At 38.8% G+C, this 18,841-nt stretch overlaps 1 protein-coding gene across 1 annotated transcript in view; it reads left to right on the top strand.

The window, feature by feature from the left end:
• NBAS (NBAS subunit of NRZ tethering complex) overlaps window positions 1-14,401 on the top strand; it is a 155,402-nt gene extending 141,001 nt beyond the window's left edge. Inside the window, exons 51-52 of the mRNA XM_021525380.3 lie at window positions 5,366-5,494; window positions 13,640-14,401. Coding sequence (XP_021381055.2) covers window positions 5,366-5,494; window positions 13,640-13,915 — 405 coding nt within the window. The 3' untranslated portion in view covers window positions 13,916-14,401. The remainder of the gene's footprint in view (window positions 1-5,365; window positions 5,495-13,639) is intronic.
• Window positions 14,402-18,841: the final 4,440 nt, after the last annotated feature.

The raw sequence follows: 18,841 nt of genomic DNA, 5'->3' as shown, positions 1-18,841 counted from the left end.
AATGGGTGGATACCTAGAAGAGACAGGGAGACTGTCTTTGTAGGTATTTAGGACTTGACTGGATCATGTCACAGGCTGTTTGATATTGTTGGACTTGCTTTGAGTTGGAGGCTGGTTGGATTAGCTGATCTTTGTAAGTCTGTTCCAGTATAATTTATTCTGGAATGTATTTGTAGAAAGGTTTTAATAATCTATTATCATTGAAATCAGTGTTGCAAAAACTGTTACTTAAATTATCAGTAATTCTCTTACTAATAAATGCTTAAAGATTTAGTGAGGAACCCCTAAAAAACATGGTGATTTAAAAAAACGTTAATATACAAGTAATTACTAAGGAGTAATGATGATATTCTAACTTGTCTTCCCTAACTATGTATGCATACTTCAATACAAACATATCTTAAGTATAAAATTATTTAAGTGTTTTGTATGTAAACATTGTATATTAATGAAGATAGACTGGAGAAGTTCTTAATAAACTTCACACAATTTCAGAGTAGTTGTGCATATTTTTAGTAGGCTGATTAATCTCTTATAATTATCTTTATGCAGTCAGTGTTACAGAATACAGCTGATGGTAGGAAGAGAAGCAGAATAAAAACAGCATGTTCTGTTTAAAACACAGGCAGGTGGGTGTGTGGGTTTTTGTTTGTTTGTTTTTTTCTAGTCCAACACACTGATCTGAATCAAGTTCCGAAATCTTTGTAAAACATGATTCCAGAAGGGGGCAGTAAGCTGAAATGACAAGTACATTTATTAATTTATTCATCCCAGCAAAATCTTCGTTGGAAGGCAGGTGTCCGTATCCTTGGGACTGGTATAGTTTTATGTTAGCTTTTCTTTGTAAGGTGCTGAAATTATGCATTATAGCTTGTAAACTCACAATCTTAGTGTGCACAGGAGTAGCTGAACTTTGTCTAAGTAGAATGGTCTGCCTCACCTTGGTGACCGAGGGAGACAAATCCCTGTGTCACTGTCACACAGCAGTCAGTTCACCAAGAGTTCTGCTCAAGAAGGGTCATTTCTCTTAGTTAATTTCTCCATTATTTCCATGGCAAGTCACTGCTTAAACAGAGTTTTGGTATTGGTAGACAGCTTTGATTGGAGATGCCTTCCTTTGTTTTTTTTTTTAATGGTACAGGATGTTGAAAGAGCTCATCATGTAGCTATGACTGTAAAAGTACAAATGAGAAGGTATTCCAATCTTCAAGGCTTAAACAGCCTTACTGATGGAAAATACCTTTTTATGGCTAGAATGCTGTGCAGTAAGAATGAGTTGCACTAAAACGTGTAGCTACATTTACCTACAGTAAATGTACAGTTACCTACAAACACAGGCTGTATTCCTGTGAGTCACTGCTTGGGAAGAGGAGGAATGGCATGTACGAATTTAAGTAATTTATTTGTATGTATGACTACAGGACTTAGGTGCTGAAATGCATTTATGTGGCTGAATAAGATGAAAATGTGATCACTGACAATTAACCTGTTTAGATGATTTGACATTTCAGTAAATACACTGATTAAGATGACAAATCTGGAATGATGGAATTCTAAAAACTGAAACCAGTTAGTTATCATCAAAAATATTTGCCACTCAACTTCTCTCCCATTACAACCGTGTCAAGTTCAAAGATTGTAATGGAAAATACATGTAACTTCAATTAATATGTCTAGAAATTAGAAAAAAACATCTTTGGATATATTAGTGAAGGATTTAACTCTTTTTTTTCATTCCATATCCTACTGGTCTATCTAGTTTTTTAAGCCAAGTACTTTTTTAATGTCTTTTGGATAGTTACATAGCTTTAATCTTTGTATCTGTGTCTGTGTTTGCTTTGGAGGGGTTATTTTGTGGGGTTGTTTGTTGGTTTAGAGTTTTAATTTGCATTATTAAATGGATTGATACCTCCGTTCCTTTTAGTAGAAAAAAGCATTGTTTTATTTGCTTGGAAGACACATGCTTGGACTGTCCAACATCTGCACTGTCTGATTAATCTCTTTAGAAAGGGATAAATCCTTCCCCTGGTAATTGTTAAAAATGTGACTCCTCTGAATATATCATGTTCTTCTCTCAGCCTATGGGTCATGTGTCAGTTCACATGGGAGAATTCATCTAGTCCCTTATCTATAATCATCCTGAGGTCCTAGTGGCTATGAGATACTGCTAGAATAATAGAGCAGACAGTTTCTCTCCTTTTTTTCTAATTTTTGTAGCTAGTTTTTTCCTAGGGTTTATATATGATTTTACATAGTGTGATTTTGTTCATACACAGTTGTGTCTGCTCATTTTCTTCAGATAATGTTGAATTTAAATGCTGCTTTTCAGTCTGTTTATAGCCTCTCCAGACATAATGCTGTTTGTACTCATTATCCAGCCCTTCAAGCCATCCATGAAAATACTGAATAATACTGGACCCAAACCAGACTCCTGTGACATATGGTTTATTTGCCTCACTGATGTCACAGTGAACCACTGATGGCTGCATAACTAGATAGAAGACAAAAGTTGTCATACAAAAGTTTCAACTAAATCATGGTAATTCAGATTTTGAATTGGGCTTTCCCTTGACCCTCTCACAGATAACATCAAACCGCCTCTAAGCAGAGTCTCTCATGGTAGGCAGCAGACACTTGAATGCTTTCAAGTGCTCACTGCACTTACATTGCTCTGAGAAGTGCTGTGGGTGATGACTTCCCTTCCTGGGCTTGGGTTTTCAATTCCTGTCCAGAGCAGCCCTGTAGTCATTAGTGGCAGCAATACAAGTTGATAGTTGTACTATTTGGACAGTCTTTGGTGGCTGGCAAGCTGTCCAGTCCCTTCCTGTGAAAAAAGAAATGCAATTGAAAAAAGAAATGAAATTGTTACTTCTTCTTCAAAAGAGATTATGGCTTCTTCTGTACTTCGGCATGGTAGTTAAGACTGAGTATGTCTGGTAGACATGCTACCATCAGGCAGAAAATTATTCAACTTGTCCAGCTGGTTTTGAGAGGGGAATGTTACCAAGCATGGTAAAACTGCTATTTTGCTCAGATTATGTATTTTATAATTCTCAGATTATATTTTTCATAATATTGCTGTGAATACACATTTTCAAGAAAAGAAGTGTAGAGTGAATCCACAACTTTTCATTCAGTAAGTTTGCTGGAATGGCAAGTATGCAGCTCAATCCAGTGGAATATGAAATTACTAGAAGTTTAATAAGCATATGAATGCTCAGATAAAGCTTAATTTATTTATTTAGTCCTCTTATTCCTTGATCCACATCAAATCATTCACAACAAACATGCCCATTCCACTAAATTGGGATGAACTGTTAACTCCCTCAAGGATAGAGAGGCCCTGCAGAGAGACCAGGATAAGTCACAGGGATGGGCAATCACCAACTGTTCAGAGTTTAACAAAGGAAAGTGCCGGATTCTGTACCTGGGATGGGGCAAGCCTGGGTTTACAGACCGGGGAATGAGAGGCTGGAGAGAAGTGCTGTAGAAAGGGGCCTGAGGGTCCTAGTTGAACATGAGCCAGCAGTGCCCTGGCAGCCAGGAGGGCCATCCCTGTCCTGGGGACATCAGGGACAGCATCGCCAGCCGGGCAAGGGAGGGATTGTCCTGCTCTGCTCTGCTCTGGGGCAGTTTGGGGTGCCACAGTACAAGACATTAAAGTGTTAGAGTCCGAGCTTCCTTGTGAGGGGAAGAGGAGGGGCAGGCACTGATCTCTGCTCTCTGGATCTGAGGGAATGGCCTGAAGTTTTGTCAGGGGATTTAGGTTGTATATTAGGAACCCAGAGGTGTTGGTCTGGAACAGGCTCCCCAGGGAAGTGGTGACAGCACCAAGATGGGCAGAGTTTACGAAGCATTTGGACAGTGCTCTCAGGGCTATGGTGTGACTCTGGGGGATGGTCCTGTGCAGGGCCAGGAGCTGGGCTTGGATGATGCTTATGGGTCCCTTCCAACTCAGTGTATTGTGTGATTCTAAGCATCAAGAATCAGTAGCAGTATGGAATGTGAGTTTAAAGGAACAAGTCTGAATAAGAGAACAAGGCTTACCTTAGTGACTCAGAGTTTAGTGTGGTGGAATATATCCTTCTACGCTGCTTTTCTTTAAGGTGTAAATTTAGAAAAGACTGAGCAAGTATGGCCAGAGAGCTCCCTGTCACAAGCACAGCCACGTATCTGTGCAGTACATTACATTTGGAGTATTTAATGTCTCCTCATCTTCGAATAATAGTTAGGCTTTTAGGCTCACAGCTGCTGAAACAATGCTACTAAATGTGTGGATCATCTTGGTCATTAAATTGTTACAGTTATCATTAAAGTTCAAAAGACATAAAAAATACATGACTTGCATTCTCTTAGCTTAATATTTAGCTGATGAGCTCCTTTGACAATTGCTCTCAAATTGTTAGAGTGAAACAGAGAGCATCTCTTAAGAGATGGATACCATTTTCAATGTAACTACCATACAATATCCAGATTCCCTAGTGTAAAATGCCTTGGAAAATGGGTCTCGTTGGGAAGTGGTTGTGACAAGCAACCTAAATTCTCAGAAATTATAAAAAGGTAAAGGGAAGTTATAATTTGGGTTATAATATAACTTTTAGGTTGAAATACTTATTAATGTGTAGATGAACAAATCACTACAATATTGAGGAAAATAAAACAGCTCTCATGTAGGACATGTTGCTTGGTTGTTCAACTAAGGGACAAGGTAAAGTTTTGGAAGTGCACAATAGATTTGTTGAGGTATGGGGTTTTTTTTAATTGCAAAGGTATTTTCTGGCCAATTTTGTCTTGAAGTTGTATGATGCTAAATTTATTGTATATTATCAAATATAGGAAACAAAATGAATAACAGAAACTTAATTTGCTAAACTTCAGTTGTGTATAAAATATCATATAAAATTTTGAAGCTTTTTGCAACAGAAACATTATTCAACTGTGGTACGTGCTATTATTTCCTCTTTAGTTTGTTCTACTTTTCTGATTGCAAAATTGAGTTACAGAATTATCACAGGTGTCTGTCAATGTTTCTTCCTGTGTTTTGAAGTATTTCAGTAAGAACAAATATATTAGTCCCACAGAGAGCTGTGCAACTGCTGTTATTTTTCAGTAAAACTCCTGATTGTAATGGTGATTCAGTACCTGCCTTTTCTTAATCTAACAAAAGTTGCACTTAACCAGTGTTTCACATTTTTAAAATCTGTTCTTTCTAGTTTCCAAGGATGTGTTTCCAACAGGGAGTTCATTTGTTGTGGAAGTGTGGTTTTCATTTTGCATTTGACATAAAATTTTCATAAATTTTATTGTGAATGATGATGGTAGTGCCTTCAGAGATCACACTGAGAGAATCTACTTTTTGTTTCAGTGTATAAAAGAATTATGTTTGCTGCTGCTTAACCAGTCCCTCCTGCTGCCATCCCTGAAACTGCTGGTAGAAAGCAAAGACCAAGACCTTCATGCTGTGGCACTGGAGCAGATAACAGCTGTTGCTAAGGTATGAACAGTTGAATGAACCACCTTTCAGAGGCTGAGATAATAAGTTAGCTCTTTTATCTTGGTGTAGTAAGCAGAGACTGCTGTGACACTTACCATTGTTAAGGTATTCCACAGCTATTGTGTCCACAGTGAGCAATAACACAGGGCTGGTATGAGCTTCTGTACATACTTGAGGTGATTAAACCTCTTAGCACTTCCTTTAGATTACTTGGTATGCTGTTCTGTGTCAGCGTGGTGGAACAGAAACTATTCTGATACATAAAGTAGATTGTTACCTCTGTGTTCATATTCCCTCACTTTGGGGTTTTTAAGTGATTATAGTATGTCAGATGATTCAGCTTGTTTCTGACAAATGTGGCATCTATTTATATACACTTGGAGAGCTGTTATGTCACTGTCTTTGACGTGTTGGTATGTTCGGGGACTTTCCTGCCATTCTAAACAGACTTGATGCCAAAGTTTCTGGAGAAGAAATCTAAATACTGTCTTTTTCTTTGGACAAGAACTGAGAGACATTAATGTATATTTGTCAGTTGCTATATAACACTACATAACTGTCTTTTCCCTGGTATTTGCATTTCAGCATATAAGAAGGAACACCAAGAAAGATTAAATTTAGTCTCCTAACCACAAATTTTCTTAGTTTTTTTGCAAAACAATTGTATAAATAATAATCACCAAAACAATAGCACTTTCTCATCTCTGAGTTCTTGTTGGCCTTTTAAAATTTACTTCTTTGTTAACAGATGAAGGCTGCAGTATAAGTCACTAATTCTGAAACTTGTCAGCAGGAATATGTGTCCAAATACATTTTATTTAACTATTTTTAACGTATAATGCTGTGCAGTAGCACTTTCTGAATGGTTACTAATTGTATTGCTCTTGAAGCTGGCCATTTCTTTCTAGTGTGCCCCAGCTTTCAGTTTCCTACACTCTAGACTGATTATATTATATTGGACTTTTAGGGCCAGGAACCCTACTAGCTTCTTGCTAGTATAAAACACTTTGTATGCCCAAAATAATTTTGGGTTTTTTTGGCTTTCTTACACAGGAGGCAGCCTGATAATTTGTTTTTAGTTTTTCCTTCTAAATTCAGTATTATTTTGAGCATACAGTTCTACAAGAGTGCTGAATAACCTAGAATTTTTGAAGCAGGTAGCTTTGGTCTAGTGTTTTACTTTAAGTCAATGAAGATTTAACTGTTGAGTTTATTACATCAGGCATAGAGCTTAGCCAGTACCTGGAACGTGACAGTGTTAGAAAAGCAGCTAGTACAGAAGAGTGCTGTTCTAAATGTAAAAGCTATTCCTACACTGTATAAAAAGTACCTCTTACTCCTTGTTTTATATGCATCTCTTGTGATTACATTATTTGCTGTTGTACTGAAAGACCGTATATTACTTAGCTATGCCAATATTGTTTATTCAGTATCATTTTCTATTCATACTTTTTGCTTTTAAAAAACAGTATTAAGATAGGTAATGCTTTTTGTCAAATTCTAAATTAATTTTTCATGGGAAGGCTATTTCTGCTTACATAAAACAGGAAACAGACAAACAACATTTGGCAGAGGGGAATCATGGCTATTGATTCCCCGATCCAGTGCTAACACAGCTCCCAAACATGGCTGTGAGAAAAACACAGCACTTGCTTGCTGATAGGATGTATTAGTTGGCCATTTGTTGTGTGTTGCTGACAGCTTTATGGATGTTTACAGTTGAGGATGATGCTGAAGTGCTGATACTAGAAATTGTACAGCTTTTGCCTGTAATAAACCAACCCAAATTTTTGCGTAAGCTTTTTTGAAATTGCAGACCCCTCTTTTTATTGTGTATCTTTAAATGAACTGCCACTTGTCTTTTCCGAGTAACAGAAATAACTGTTCTTCCCCTATGTTGTGTACTATGTGTATAATATAAAAAACCAGTTTACCTAAATAACCTTATTACTGCCAATAGAGCCCTTAAAAGTCAGATTGTTTTTGAGAAGGATTTCAGTGTTGTTTGTGCACTTTCAGAGATGAAAACTGATTTTTATACATCTGAGAGAGCAAGTAAATAATCTGTTGCCTGTTGGTACCTATAATGTTAAAACAGTTAACAAGTGGGGGTTAATATAAGCAGTGCAAATACTTGTTCAATCAATACTTTATTAGAAAGTGGAACAAGAAAAATGTTATAGCTTGAAAAAATACCTTAGCTTAATTTGCATGTTATAATTTCAGTGATGAAGTACTGAACCTACCTTTATAACGTGTTTTACTGAAAAATGTAATATGAAAAATCACAAATTTTATGTGGAATAATGAAATTTCTAGTGTTCTCCAGTGTATGTCATTTATGCCTATTCACTTAATCTTTAAAAGAAATAGTTAAAGTATAAGCTAATGGTGATTATGATAAAATATCTTTCTCCAGTTGATTTTTCCAGGTATTTTTATGTCACTGGTTTCTTTTCCCCTTCTTTATTTGTTCTATAGATCTGTACTCCAGGAAGGAATAAAGAGAAAAGCATTTTCATCTCAAATAGTATTGGAGAAGGGAATACTCTGGGAACCAGTGGTTTCAGTTCTTTACTGCTTTTAGGTCATCAGCAGCCCTTACCTTTCATAACTTGTGGATTTTCTGATGCAGAAGTTATGGGTGAAATTTTGCCTGGTGGTTATACCAGAGCCTCTGGATGCCTGCATAAACAATGCTGATGGGGAATTGGATCATCTAGTTCCAAACCATGCATGGGTAGGGTCACCTTCTACTAGACCAGGCTGCTCAAAGCCTATCCTGGCCTTGAACACTTTCAGGGCTGGGGCATCCACAACTTTTCTGGACAACCTGTTCCACCCTCAGAGTGAAGAATTTTTTCCTAATATCCAATCTAAACCATTTAAAGTAAGAGGTTGGTTTTGGTTGTCTATTTCCCCTTGTCCTATCACTCCATGCTCTTGTAGAACATCCCTCTCCAGCTCTATTGTACTAAAAGGCTGTTGTATGGCCTCCCCAGAGCCTTTTCTTCTCCAGGCTGAAAACCCCAACTCTATCAGCTTGTCTTCATAGGAGAGGTGCTCCTAAGATTGTCTTCATGACTTTCTCTGGACCCATTCCAACAAGTCCATGTCTTGTGCTGGAGGCCCCACATCTGTATGCAGTACTCCCAAGAGCTCTCACAAGAACAAAGGTACCACTTGAATACCTACACGTCAGTGCTTGAAAGCAGATATTAGCCAATACCTAAATAGAAAAGCCAAGGGAAAAAAAAGTTCTCCTTAATGCAATTAACCCCATTAGATCTTTTACTCGTAACCATGGACATTGTGTGTGGGCATCATGCCTAAATCTACACTGACAAATTCTGCTGAAGATGGATATTAAAAATGAAAGCTGCTCCCATTTAAACCTTCCAGACTTTAATGAAAAATTTATCACCCTTAGCACAGAGTTCTAGATAGGCGTAATGATGTTTCCCTTACATACACACTCTGGTTCTGTCATTATTGTGGATCAGTTTATTCACACAATATGGAAAGTTGTTGGGTGTTAATTTGTGCAGAAGATAACCTGCACCTCTGAGGCCTGCTTAAACTGCAGTCAGCTGTATTCCATATCACTGGAACAATGATTCTGGGATTAGCAATAATCTTAGTTTTATGGCCTAGATAGAGTCTTGGGATAGCAAGGGCTCTGCATCTGCAGGCAGATCAGAAGTGATTAATTAGTAAAATCTTGACTGAGCTGTCTGCCAGAAAAAAACAGCTTTTTAAAGCTGGGATAGTAAGGTGGTTGTTTTTATATTTGCTGGGTTTTTCAGTCTTACAGACTCAAATGAGTGATTTTGAAAATGTAGTGTGTTTAGGATTCTGTATCTACTGTAGGCTGCTTTGGTATGTATGGCTAGCAAAAATAATTCTGGAGGTTTATTTCCATTAGTATTTTTAAAAATGCAACATTGAGGATCAAAATTCCATCTGGAACAGCATCCTGGCTTGAACAGATGGAAGAATTACAAGTCTAGTGAGGAGTAAGAATAGGGCAGATGTACAGGCTCTTTCTCTGAAATACTACTTTCCAAACTTTTGATTATTTTCAGCTGTTTGTATGTGCTAAGTAATTACCAGTGGCTTTCTTTCTTGGTTTTGTGCAATTTCTCCTTGGACTTGGATGAGCTTTTACATCTTGAAGTGTCTTTTGACAGAGAATTAAACAGTGGAAAAAAGCCTATTTTTTTATTTTTTCATAATCTGATCCCACTAGATTAATTCGATGCTTCAAATTTATTATTTTCTTAATGAGATAATGTTTTTAATTAATCACTTCGTAATTTTATTGATGCTACCATCTACCCTATGCCCTCAAAGCCATCTCTTTTTTAGATTGGAGAGTCATAGTTTTGCTGAGCAATTTACTGAACAAAAAACTTACTATACTCTCTGTGGTGTATTTCTTTAAAAATACATGGTTTGTGTGTTTGCCTTTTATATTGTTTTAGTTTGTTTTTTTTTTTTTTACTTTAATGCTTGTTCTGATTTAAAATCAATTTTAAATAAATGTAGCCTTAAGCTACATTTACAGTGATTTCATTTTAAAAAATCTTACAGTTATGTTTAAGCAGAGCTCTTCAGTGTATAAGCTGTCTGTTAAGGTTTATAAACATGCATCAATTCATTGACAATCTCTGTAGGTTGTTATTTTTATTTAAACAAATGACTAGAAATGTCTCTATATGTGCAATTGATACCCCAAAAATTGACATGATCTGAAGCTGTAAAACTGGTAAATTTGTTCCCACACCTGCCAGACACTACATGACTGACCAAAAATGGTGGAACAGACAGTGGCCTTAGCTGCATGAAATGTGTCTCCATCCAGTTGCCTGGAGACAACTAAATTACAAAAGTTTCCTATTCCTTACCATGTCTTCAGACAATTTTCAGGTCAGCAAATGGGAAATGTTAATCGATTTAAACCCACTGATCTATTTGGGCCTAAGGAGGAGCTGTGGGGCACAACCCAAGAGCCTTTTTGTGAGCTGTTTTGTTACGTGTGAAACCACATTGATCTCATTTCTCTGGGAGTCCAGACAGATTTCTCTGCTTGTGGGTTGCATGGGCATCTTTATCCCTGTATGTATAGCTCAGATAGATATTTAATGGTTTATGCTAGGAACAGTCTTCTTTCAGATTTGTCTCTCTCAATTTTGTAGATTTCTGGTATATAAAATCACGCTAATCTATAGCCGTTTTTCTTAACTGAATAGTAGCCTAAAAAAATGTAAATTAAACCTTGCATCTGCTCTTAATCTCACTACTGTAATTACTATTTGCATTTTATGTTCATAAAATCAACCAGTGAAACTCTGTGTAAAGTTTCATTCTACATACAAGTTAACAATAGAGGACACAGAGCTTTGAGGTGGAAGAGAATATCCCTTCAGTCCCATTTCAGAAGAGATGGCAGCTCTTTGGATAATGGCTTAGTATGCTGCATGGTGTGCTGCAAGATGCCAAACACTAGAAATTTTGGAATCAGAGTTGTTTAGGTTAGAAAATACCTGTGAAGTCTCACCAAGTCCATCTGTTAACTCAGCACAGCAAAGTCCTCTCCAAACCAGTCTAAACCACTTCCCTGGGCAACCTGTTCCAGTGCTTTACAACTCTTTCCATACTAGGACCCAGTGTAAACCTTCTCTGGCACAACCTGAGGATGCTTCCTCCTGTCCTATCACATGTTAATTAGGACAAGGTTGACCCCCATCTGACTGTAACTTCCATTCAGGCAGTTACAGAGAACAATAATTCCCCTGAATTCAGGGGAAATTCAAATTTCCCCTGAGCCTCCTTTTGTCCAAGATACGCACCCCCAGATCCCTCAGAAGCTCCTCAGTCTCCAGACCCTTCCCCAGCCCATTGCCCTTCTCAGGACTTACTCCAGCACCTCAGTGTCTTTCTTGCAAGTGTGAGGCCCAGAACTGGACACAGGATTTGAGGTGTGGCCTCACCAGTGCTGAGTGCAGGTGGACAATCACTACCCTGGTCCTGCTGGCCACTCTATTGCTGATGTGCCCACTGGCCTTCTTGACCACTTGGGTACACTCTGGCTCATGTTCAGCTGTTTGCTGACCCATTTTATTTAATGATCAGCCCGTCTTCAACAGAAAAACATTTCCATAGTTAACTTTTGGCAGTTACTAAATAATTGAATACTAAGATTGGATAGCCGAAAGGCTCGACATCCCTACAGTTCTTAGGACTGTTATGTACACTGGACCTTCTGTGCTAATTAGATTAAAAATGGCTTAATTACAACTGTAAAGTGTCACTGCCAGTGACCCTTTATGCAGTAGTCATGTCCTGTGGTCCTCTGTAGCAGGTGAATTGCTCTTCAGGGGTGCTAAATAACTTATCATAGGGTGTTTATTACTTGCTAGTACCCTGGTACCAATCATGTATGTTGGCTTATAATTTTTATAGAGAATTATGCAGAAAATAACCAGACAGTTTACTTTTTCCTTTTAAACTGAGAGATGATTTTGTAAATGTATCATAATTTGATTAATTTATGACTTGATACAGTACAGTAATTGAAAACTGATTATTGTCTAGCCCTCCTCTGGTCCTGTTTTTATCACAGAATCACAGAATGGTTTGGGTTGGAAGGGACCTTAGAGATCATCTTGTTCCAATCCTCCTTCCACGAACAGGGATGCCTTCCTTTAGACCAGGTAGCTCAAAGCCCCATCCTACCTGGCCTTGAAACACTTTCAGGAATGGGACACCTGTAGCTTTTTTGGATAATCTGTGTTAGGACCTCCCACCCTCACAATAAAGAATTTATTGCTAATACCTAATCCAAACATGCCCTTTTACAGTTTCATCATTCCTCCTTGTCCAGTCACCCCATGCCCTTGTAAAAAGTCACTCTCCAGCTCTCTTGTAGCCCCTTTCAGGTACTGGAAGGTGCTCTGAGGTGTCTCCAGGGCCTTAATGTCTTCAGACTTAGCATCTCCCTCTATTTTCATAGGAGATGTGATCCAGCCTGGTGGCTGTCTCTGCATTCTTTTCAAAATGTTCATGGCTTTATGTTGGGGATCTCAGAGCTGAATGCAGGTTGGGAGAGCGAAGGGATAGAATCCCCTCCCATGCCCTGCTGCCCACACTGCTTGGGATGCAGCATAGGATATGATTGAGAGCACATGGATGGGTCATGTTGAAATTCTTGTCCACCAACATCCCCAAGTGCCTCTCCTCAGGGTTCCACTCATCCATTCTCTGCTCAACCTGTAAGTACACGCTTGGGATTGCACCAACCCAGATGAAGGCCCATGCACTAAGATTTGTTGAATTTCATGAAGATGGCTCAGGGCCTCCTCTCAAGCTTGTTAAGGTCCCTCTTGGTGAGGTTCCTTTTTTGGTTATATGTAGTTGTTCAATTGTGCTTCATTAAGTGGTAAGTTAACACAGCACTGTATTTCAAAGAACCCAGGAAGGACATAGCAAAATTAACTGAAATAGAATTTAAAGTATTCTATAGTGTTATTTGTAAAGCTACAGACAAGATTCTCAAGAGAGTATTATGTTCTCATATATCAAGTAACCACATTTTTTGTGGCATCTAGGATGTCTCTCAGAGGTAGCAGCTCTGTTTCACATCTTTCAAGATGTTATATTCTTTTGAGAATCTCATCCTTGCAGTGGGTGCTGATTGAGTCTGTGAATGTTGCCTGTCATATTAACATGTGAAATGCAATGTAATATATTAATATAAAGTGACCAAAATTTAATATACTCTGCTCTGACCTTCCTCAGAGTGTCATTCTTGATATGGAGGTAAATAGTGTGATCTGTGCTGCACTGGGATTTAAAACCTGTGAAAAGTGTATAAAGCTGGTTGTGTAATCCCAGGCTGTTAAGCATTCTTGTTCCTTAACTTTGTGCAGGTCAGATATTTATATTAATGTGGTAGAGTGTTAAAGACATACCTTTACATATTCTGACATATGCAAAGGCTTTATCCCTGTAGTTAATCCGTGGGGAATGCTCCTCTCACTTTGAAGGTCACACTGTGCAGTCAGAACCGTTGTGACATGTTCTGGCTGATGGCTGTATCTGGTAATTAATTTTTAATTACTTTGAATTTCTCTTTCTTTGTAGGTTGATGATTCCACTTGTGATGCTGAAATACTCTCCTTGCTCCTCAACGCCAAGCTGGTGGTGAAGTGCATGTCCACTGTCTTCTGCCCACGCCTGATTGACCACCTCCTGGCCAACCAGGGGCAGGGAGGCTGGGATGTGGAGGAAATCGCACAGCAGCTTAAGGAAGCAGGGTTCAGTGCAGAGGCCGGGTCCCTCCTGATGGCTCATCGAGGGACCCATCCTGCACTCAGGACTTTTACTACTGCCCTCCAGGCTGTTCAGCACTGGATCTGAAAATGTTGGGTTTATGCATTTGTCTGCATTTTTGCCAGAGATTTTAGACAAAAGGGAGAAATTGTTGCTCTAGTAAAGTAACAAAGTGAGTTATTACCTATGTTTTGTAGAAAACACACAGCACACAGTAAATTTCCATATACTTCTAATTATTTAAAAAACTATTGGTGCAGACTATATCATTCTGTTGTATGATTAGCAAAGTGTTGAATCTGATCATCCTTTCAGATCAAAGTTAAATGGTTACACTCAGTTACATATAAAGGAGCTATTAGTAAGGTGGCAGGCTATATACAATTTGTCTTAATTTCTGTAAGTAATTTACTCTTGTCATAATGTAAAACTAATGTAAAAATATAAAGATATATATGGAGCAAAAAAAAGTCACGAGTGATTTTTGAGAATTTCAAAACCTTAAAATTCAGTATTGTGCAATGTTATCACAGCTTTTGTTTGCAATAAATAAAATATTTTGCATTTAATGTACTATCTCTTCTGTCAGCCTTTCAGATAGATAAATATTTTCTTTCTTTTCTGAAATTCCTGTCTCTACTTAGTGATGTTTATTCATGAGGACAAGCTAAAGTCTAAGAGATATTTTTCTCCACCATTTCGGAAACCCCATCTTAAATTCTGAACATTTGTTTATACCTCTGTGAATGTACTTTCAAAGTATTTAGTATTTTTCCTGAGTTATGAAAATTGCATGAATGTGTATATTTGCAGAATCACAGAATATGCTGAGTTGGAAGGGACCCATGGGCATCCTAGAGTCCAACTCCTGGCTCTGCACAGGACCATGTGCCTGAGAGCAGTGTCAAAATGCTGCTTGAGCTCTGTCAGGTTGGTGCTGTGGCCACTTCCCTGGGGAGCCTCTTCCAGTGCCCAGCCACCCTCTGGGTGAAAAACCTTTTCCTAATATTTGACCTAAGCCTCCCCTGACACAGCTTCACGCCATTCCCTCAAGGTCCTGTCACTGTCACCACAGAGCAGAGATCAGTGCCTGCCCCTCCTCTTCCTCTCACAGGGAAGCTGTACCTGCAGTGAGGTCTGCCTTCAGTTTCCTCCAGGCTGAAAAAACCAAGTGACCTCAGCCACTCCTCCCACGGCTTCCCCTCAGGCCCTTCACCATCTTTCTGGCCTCCTTTGAACACTCCTTTAAACTACTCAGGCAGTAGTTTAAAGCCTTTCTTGTATTGTAGCACCCAGAACTGCCCCAGCACTGGAGGTGAGGTCACCCCAGTGCAGAGCAGAGCAGGACAATCCCTCCCTTGCCTGGCTGGTGATGCTGTCCATGATGCCTCCAGGACATACTTGGCCCTCCTGGCTGCCAGGGCACTGCTGGCTGAGATTGAGCTTGCCATCAACCAGGACCCCCTGGTCCCTTTCTGTGGCATTGCTGTCCAGCCTCTCATTCCCCAGTCTGTCCATCCAGGCTTGCCCTGTGCCAAGTGCAGCATCCATCCATTCTTGTTGAACTTCAGATGGTTGCTGATTGCCCATCCTTGATTTGTCAAAGTCTCTGCCTTCAACGGAGTCAGCAGCTCCTCCCAGATTTGTATCATCTGTGAACTTGCTCAGTATCCCTTCCAGTCCTTCATCCGGGTCATTTATGAAGATGTTGAAGAACACAGGGCTGAGGATGGAGCCCTGTGGAACCTTGATAGGGACAGGTGACCAGTCTGATGTCACCCCATTCACTGTCACCCTTTTTGGCCGACACATGAGCCAGTAGCTCACCCATCCTATGATGTGTTTATTCAGCTGTGTGCTGGACATTTTGTCCATAAGGATCCTGTAGAGATCTGTTCTGCAGGAGAGAGTATCAAAAACTTCACTGAAATCCAAAAAGATTACAATGCTCATTATTTCATCAACTAGGTGGGCTACCTTGTCATAAAAGGATATTGGGTTGGATAAGCAGGACTTCACTCTCATGAAGCCATGCTAGCTGTGAGCAGTGACTGCATTGTCTTTTAGTTGTTCTCAAATATCTCACAGAATAAGGTCCATAGCTTTACCAGGCACTGAGTCCAAATGCCCGTCTTATTAAGATGGAACAATTTTTTAATTGTTTTCAGAGGTTTTTGAACAAGGGCACTGTATTACACTGCATTATCCAAAGGGTTTGATGTTTTGTGTTTACAGACACTCTTAAAATTAGTCTGTAAATATTTTGCCTAGTCTTGTGTTCTAATTTTAGATTATTATAATGTCATAATGTACAGAAACATTGTATATTATAAGATCCAGTGAACATAAAACGCATTGGGAACAATCTCTAGGGTAAAGTAATGTAATCTCCTACTTAAGGCAGGATGCCTGTACGGCTGGAGTAGGTTGCTCCAATCTACATTCAGTTGGGTCTGGAAAACCTCCAAGGATGACTGTGTTGGCTGTTCCCATGTTGAAAAGCTATTTGTTTATCCTCTTGGGATCTGCTTTGATTTACCAGCTTTTATTGACTGTGAAAATGGCTCAGATGTCAGCCTTACTTCCCCATTGCACAGGATTTGTAATAAGACCTATTAACAATGCTTTAATTCTTCAGATTGTTAACTTATCTTTTGTGTTTGCTAGTCCCAGCTGTCCTTCAGTGTTTATGGAAGGTTATATCATCCATGTATTAGCATACATTCCAAATTCCAATTTATATCATTCAGCTATATTGCCTTAATTCTGTTCTCTGATGTTAGCAGTCCCAAGAGCCCTAGACTAGTAAAGCAAGTATACTGGAGTTGCAGAGGAAAGAAAGGAACAATTTTAAAAAGGTAATGTAAGTGGCAATCAGTGGATGTGGACAAACAACATGTACACCTCCAGCAAGAAAACCTTGAGTTATCCTGTAGAAGATATTTTAGTACTTTACAGTGAAGCATTTTGGTCTGCAGGTTTTGTCCTCAGGTTGGTAAATCCAGTGCTAGATTTTCTGATCATGCTTGTTCAGGATCATGAGAAGTTTGTATTTAGTGTCGCTCTAAAATGGAGCTGTAGATAAACTTCTAATGAGTTCTTATTGATCTCCTGTCCATTTTTTTGATTACTGGCATTACAAATACATGATCAATGCTTTCCTTGCAGCCTGGATTATTCCTGCTTTATTCTGTATTCAGAACTTTCACCTGTAAGAAAAAGTATTACTATAGTATATATACTCAAAATTATCAGCCTATATTAGTGTATGTTTCAAAGAAAATTTAAGAAAAAAAGAGAAGAGGCACATAACAAGGACCTGTATCCCAGTGTCAGCCTTTTAGTATCTTCTGTATTGTAGAATAACATTTAATACTCTGGGACTGAGCAGGATACATTAGCAGGTGCTATTGAGTTGGGTTTGGATTTTGGTTTTTGTTTCCTTTTGTTCTTTTTAAAGGTTAAGAAACTCACCTTGGTAGTACTTTTTTTTTTTTTTTTTTTTTTTTTACCTCAAACAATTCCATGTTCTGGAGATATTTCTGTTCCCAAAAGCAAGTGAATAAAGAGTTGAGTTGTGTCTCCAAGAGCAGTGCTTCCTAGGGCAATTAATCCTCTTTTGTCTGAAAGACACTGATAGCATTTGGATCTTTAAGGAGCTTTTAGCTGCTTGGGAGACAGAGCAAAGCAGCAAAATATATCACCTTTCTTTTGAATAATTAGAAGCAGAGATTAGGGAAGAAAGATCATAACTCAGAATTTCTTTTTCTCATGGAAATACTAAGTATAGCCAGTGTGATACTGCAATACATACAGAGTGGACACTTCTATTTATAAACTACATGTTGCAATTTGTTAACAAAATAAAAGTGCAATTCAATGAGTAGGGTGGCTACATATGATTTGGATATTTTCATTGTCTAATGATAGTTCTTGTGATTTACTGCCTGTGACATCCTGCACCGTGAGAAGATGCTTTGAGAGTGGCCATCCTCAGCACAGGAAAGACACGGACCTGTTGGAGAGAGTCCAGAGGAGGTTACAAATTTATCAGGATGCTGCAGCACCTCTCCGATGAAGACAGGCTGAGAGAGCTGGGGTTGTTCAGCCTGGAGAAGGCTCCAGGGACACCTCATAGAACTTTCCAGTCCTTAAAGGGGCTTGTAAGAAATAGTGGATAAAGTTTTTAGTAGGGTCTCTTGTGATAGGTGAGAGGATGATATAGAAGAGGGTCAATTTGGATTAGATATAGGAAATAAGATTTTTACAATGAGGATGAAGAAACACTGGCTGAGGTTGCCCAGAGAGGTGGTAGCTGTCCCATCCCTGGAAACACTCAGGGTCAGATTGGATGGGGCTCTGATATCCAATTGAAAATGTCCCTGCTCACTGATGGCCTTCAAAGGTCCCATCCAACCCAAACTATTCTATGAATATGGATATCTGCATCATAGGGGTAAGAATTCCTACACTTAAAAAACCACAATAATTTCTTGTATTTTTAGTGTATTTTTTGAGACATGGAAGGCGGGAGCAGAGCTGTGCCTTGTATCAAAGGTGCAGACACACCACAAGTTCTAGTGTCCTACAAATGTTTCTCAATTTGATTATTTAGCTATTACTGAGTACTTGAGGTACTCAGTGTTTGCATAGGATTATTTAGTTTGACGCTGAGCTCCCTTTCCACAGGGGTAGAAGTAATCTGAAATTGCTATGTTTGTTACAGTTCATTTATGATTTTATTTCTCTTGTACATCTGTGGTGATAAAACTATCCTCTCCTCCTTGGGCCACACTATGATCTCAGAAATGTTAATTAGGCGTCAGCCTTGATGCACAGCAGCTGGCTGTGCTTCTCTTGAGCTTATCAGAAACACTCTGCTCCCAGGAACTTACGCTGTCTGATGAGCTCCTGGTTTTAATGAACAGCCTTAGAAACTTGTTTTTCCTGCCTTAATCACAACCCAAATGGAACAACATTTTTGTAGCTGAATTTTTAAAGAAAGTTACTGAC

Source organism: Lonchura striata, chromosome 3 (assembly GCF_046129695.1).
Source record: "Lonchura striata isolate bLonStr1 chromosome 3, bLonStr1.mat, whole genome shotgun sequence".
NCBI classification, from domain to species: Eukaryota; Metazoa; Chordata; class Aves; order Passeriformes; family Estrildidae; genus Lonchura; species Lonchura striata.
This window is presented reverse-complemented; position numbering and strand designations above follow the sequence as displayed.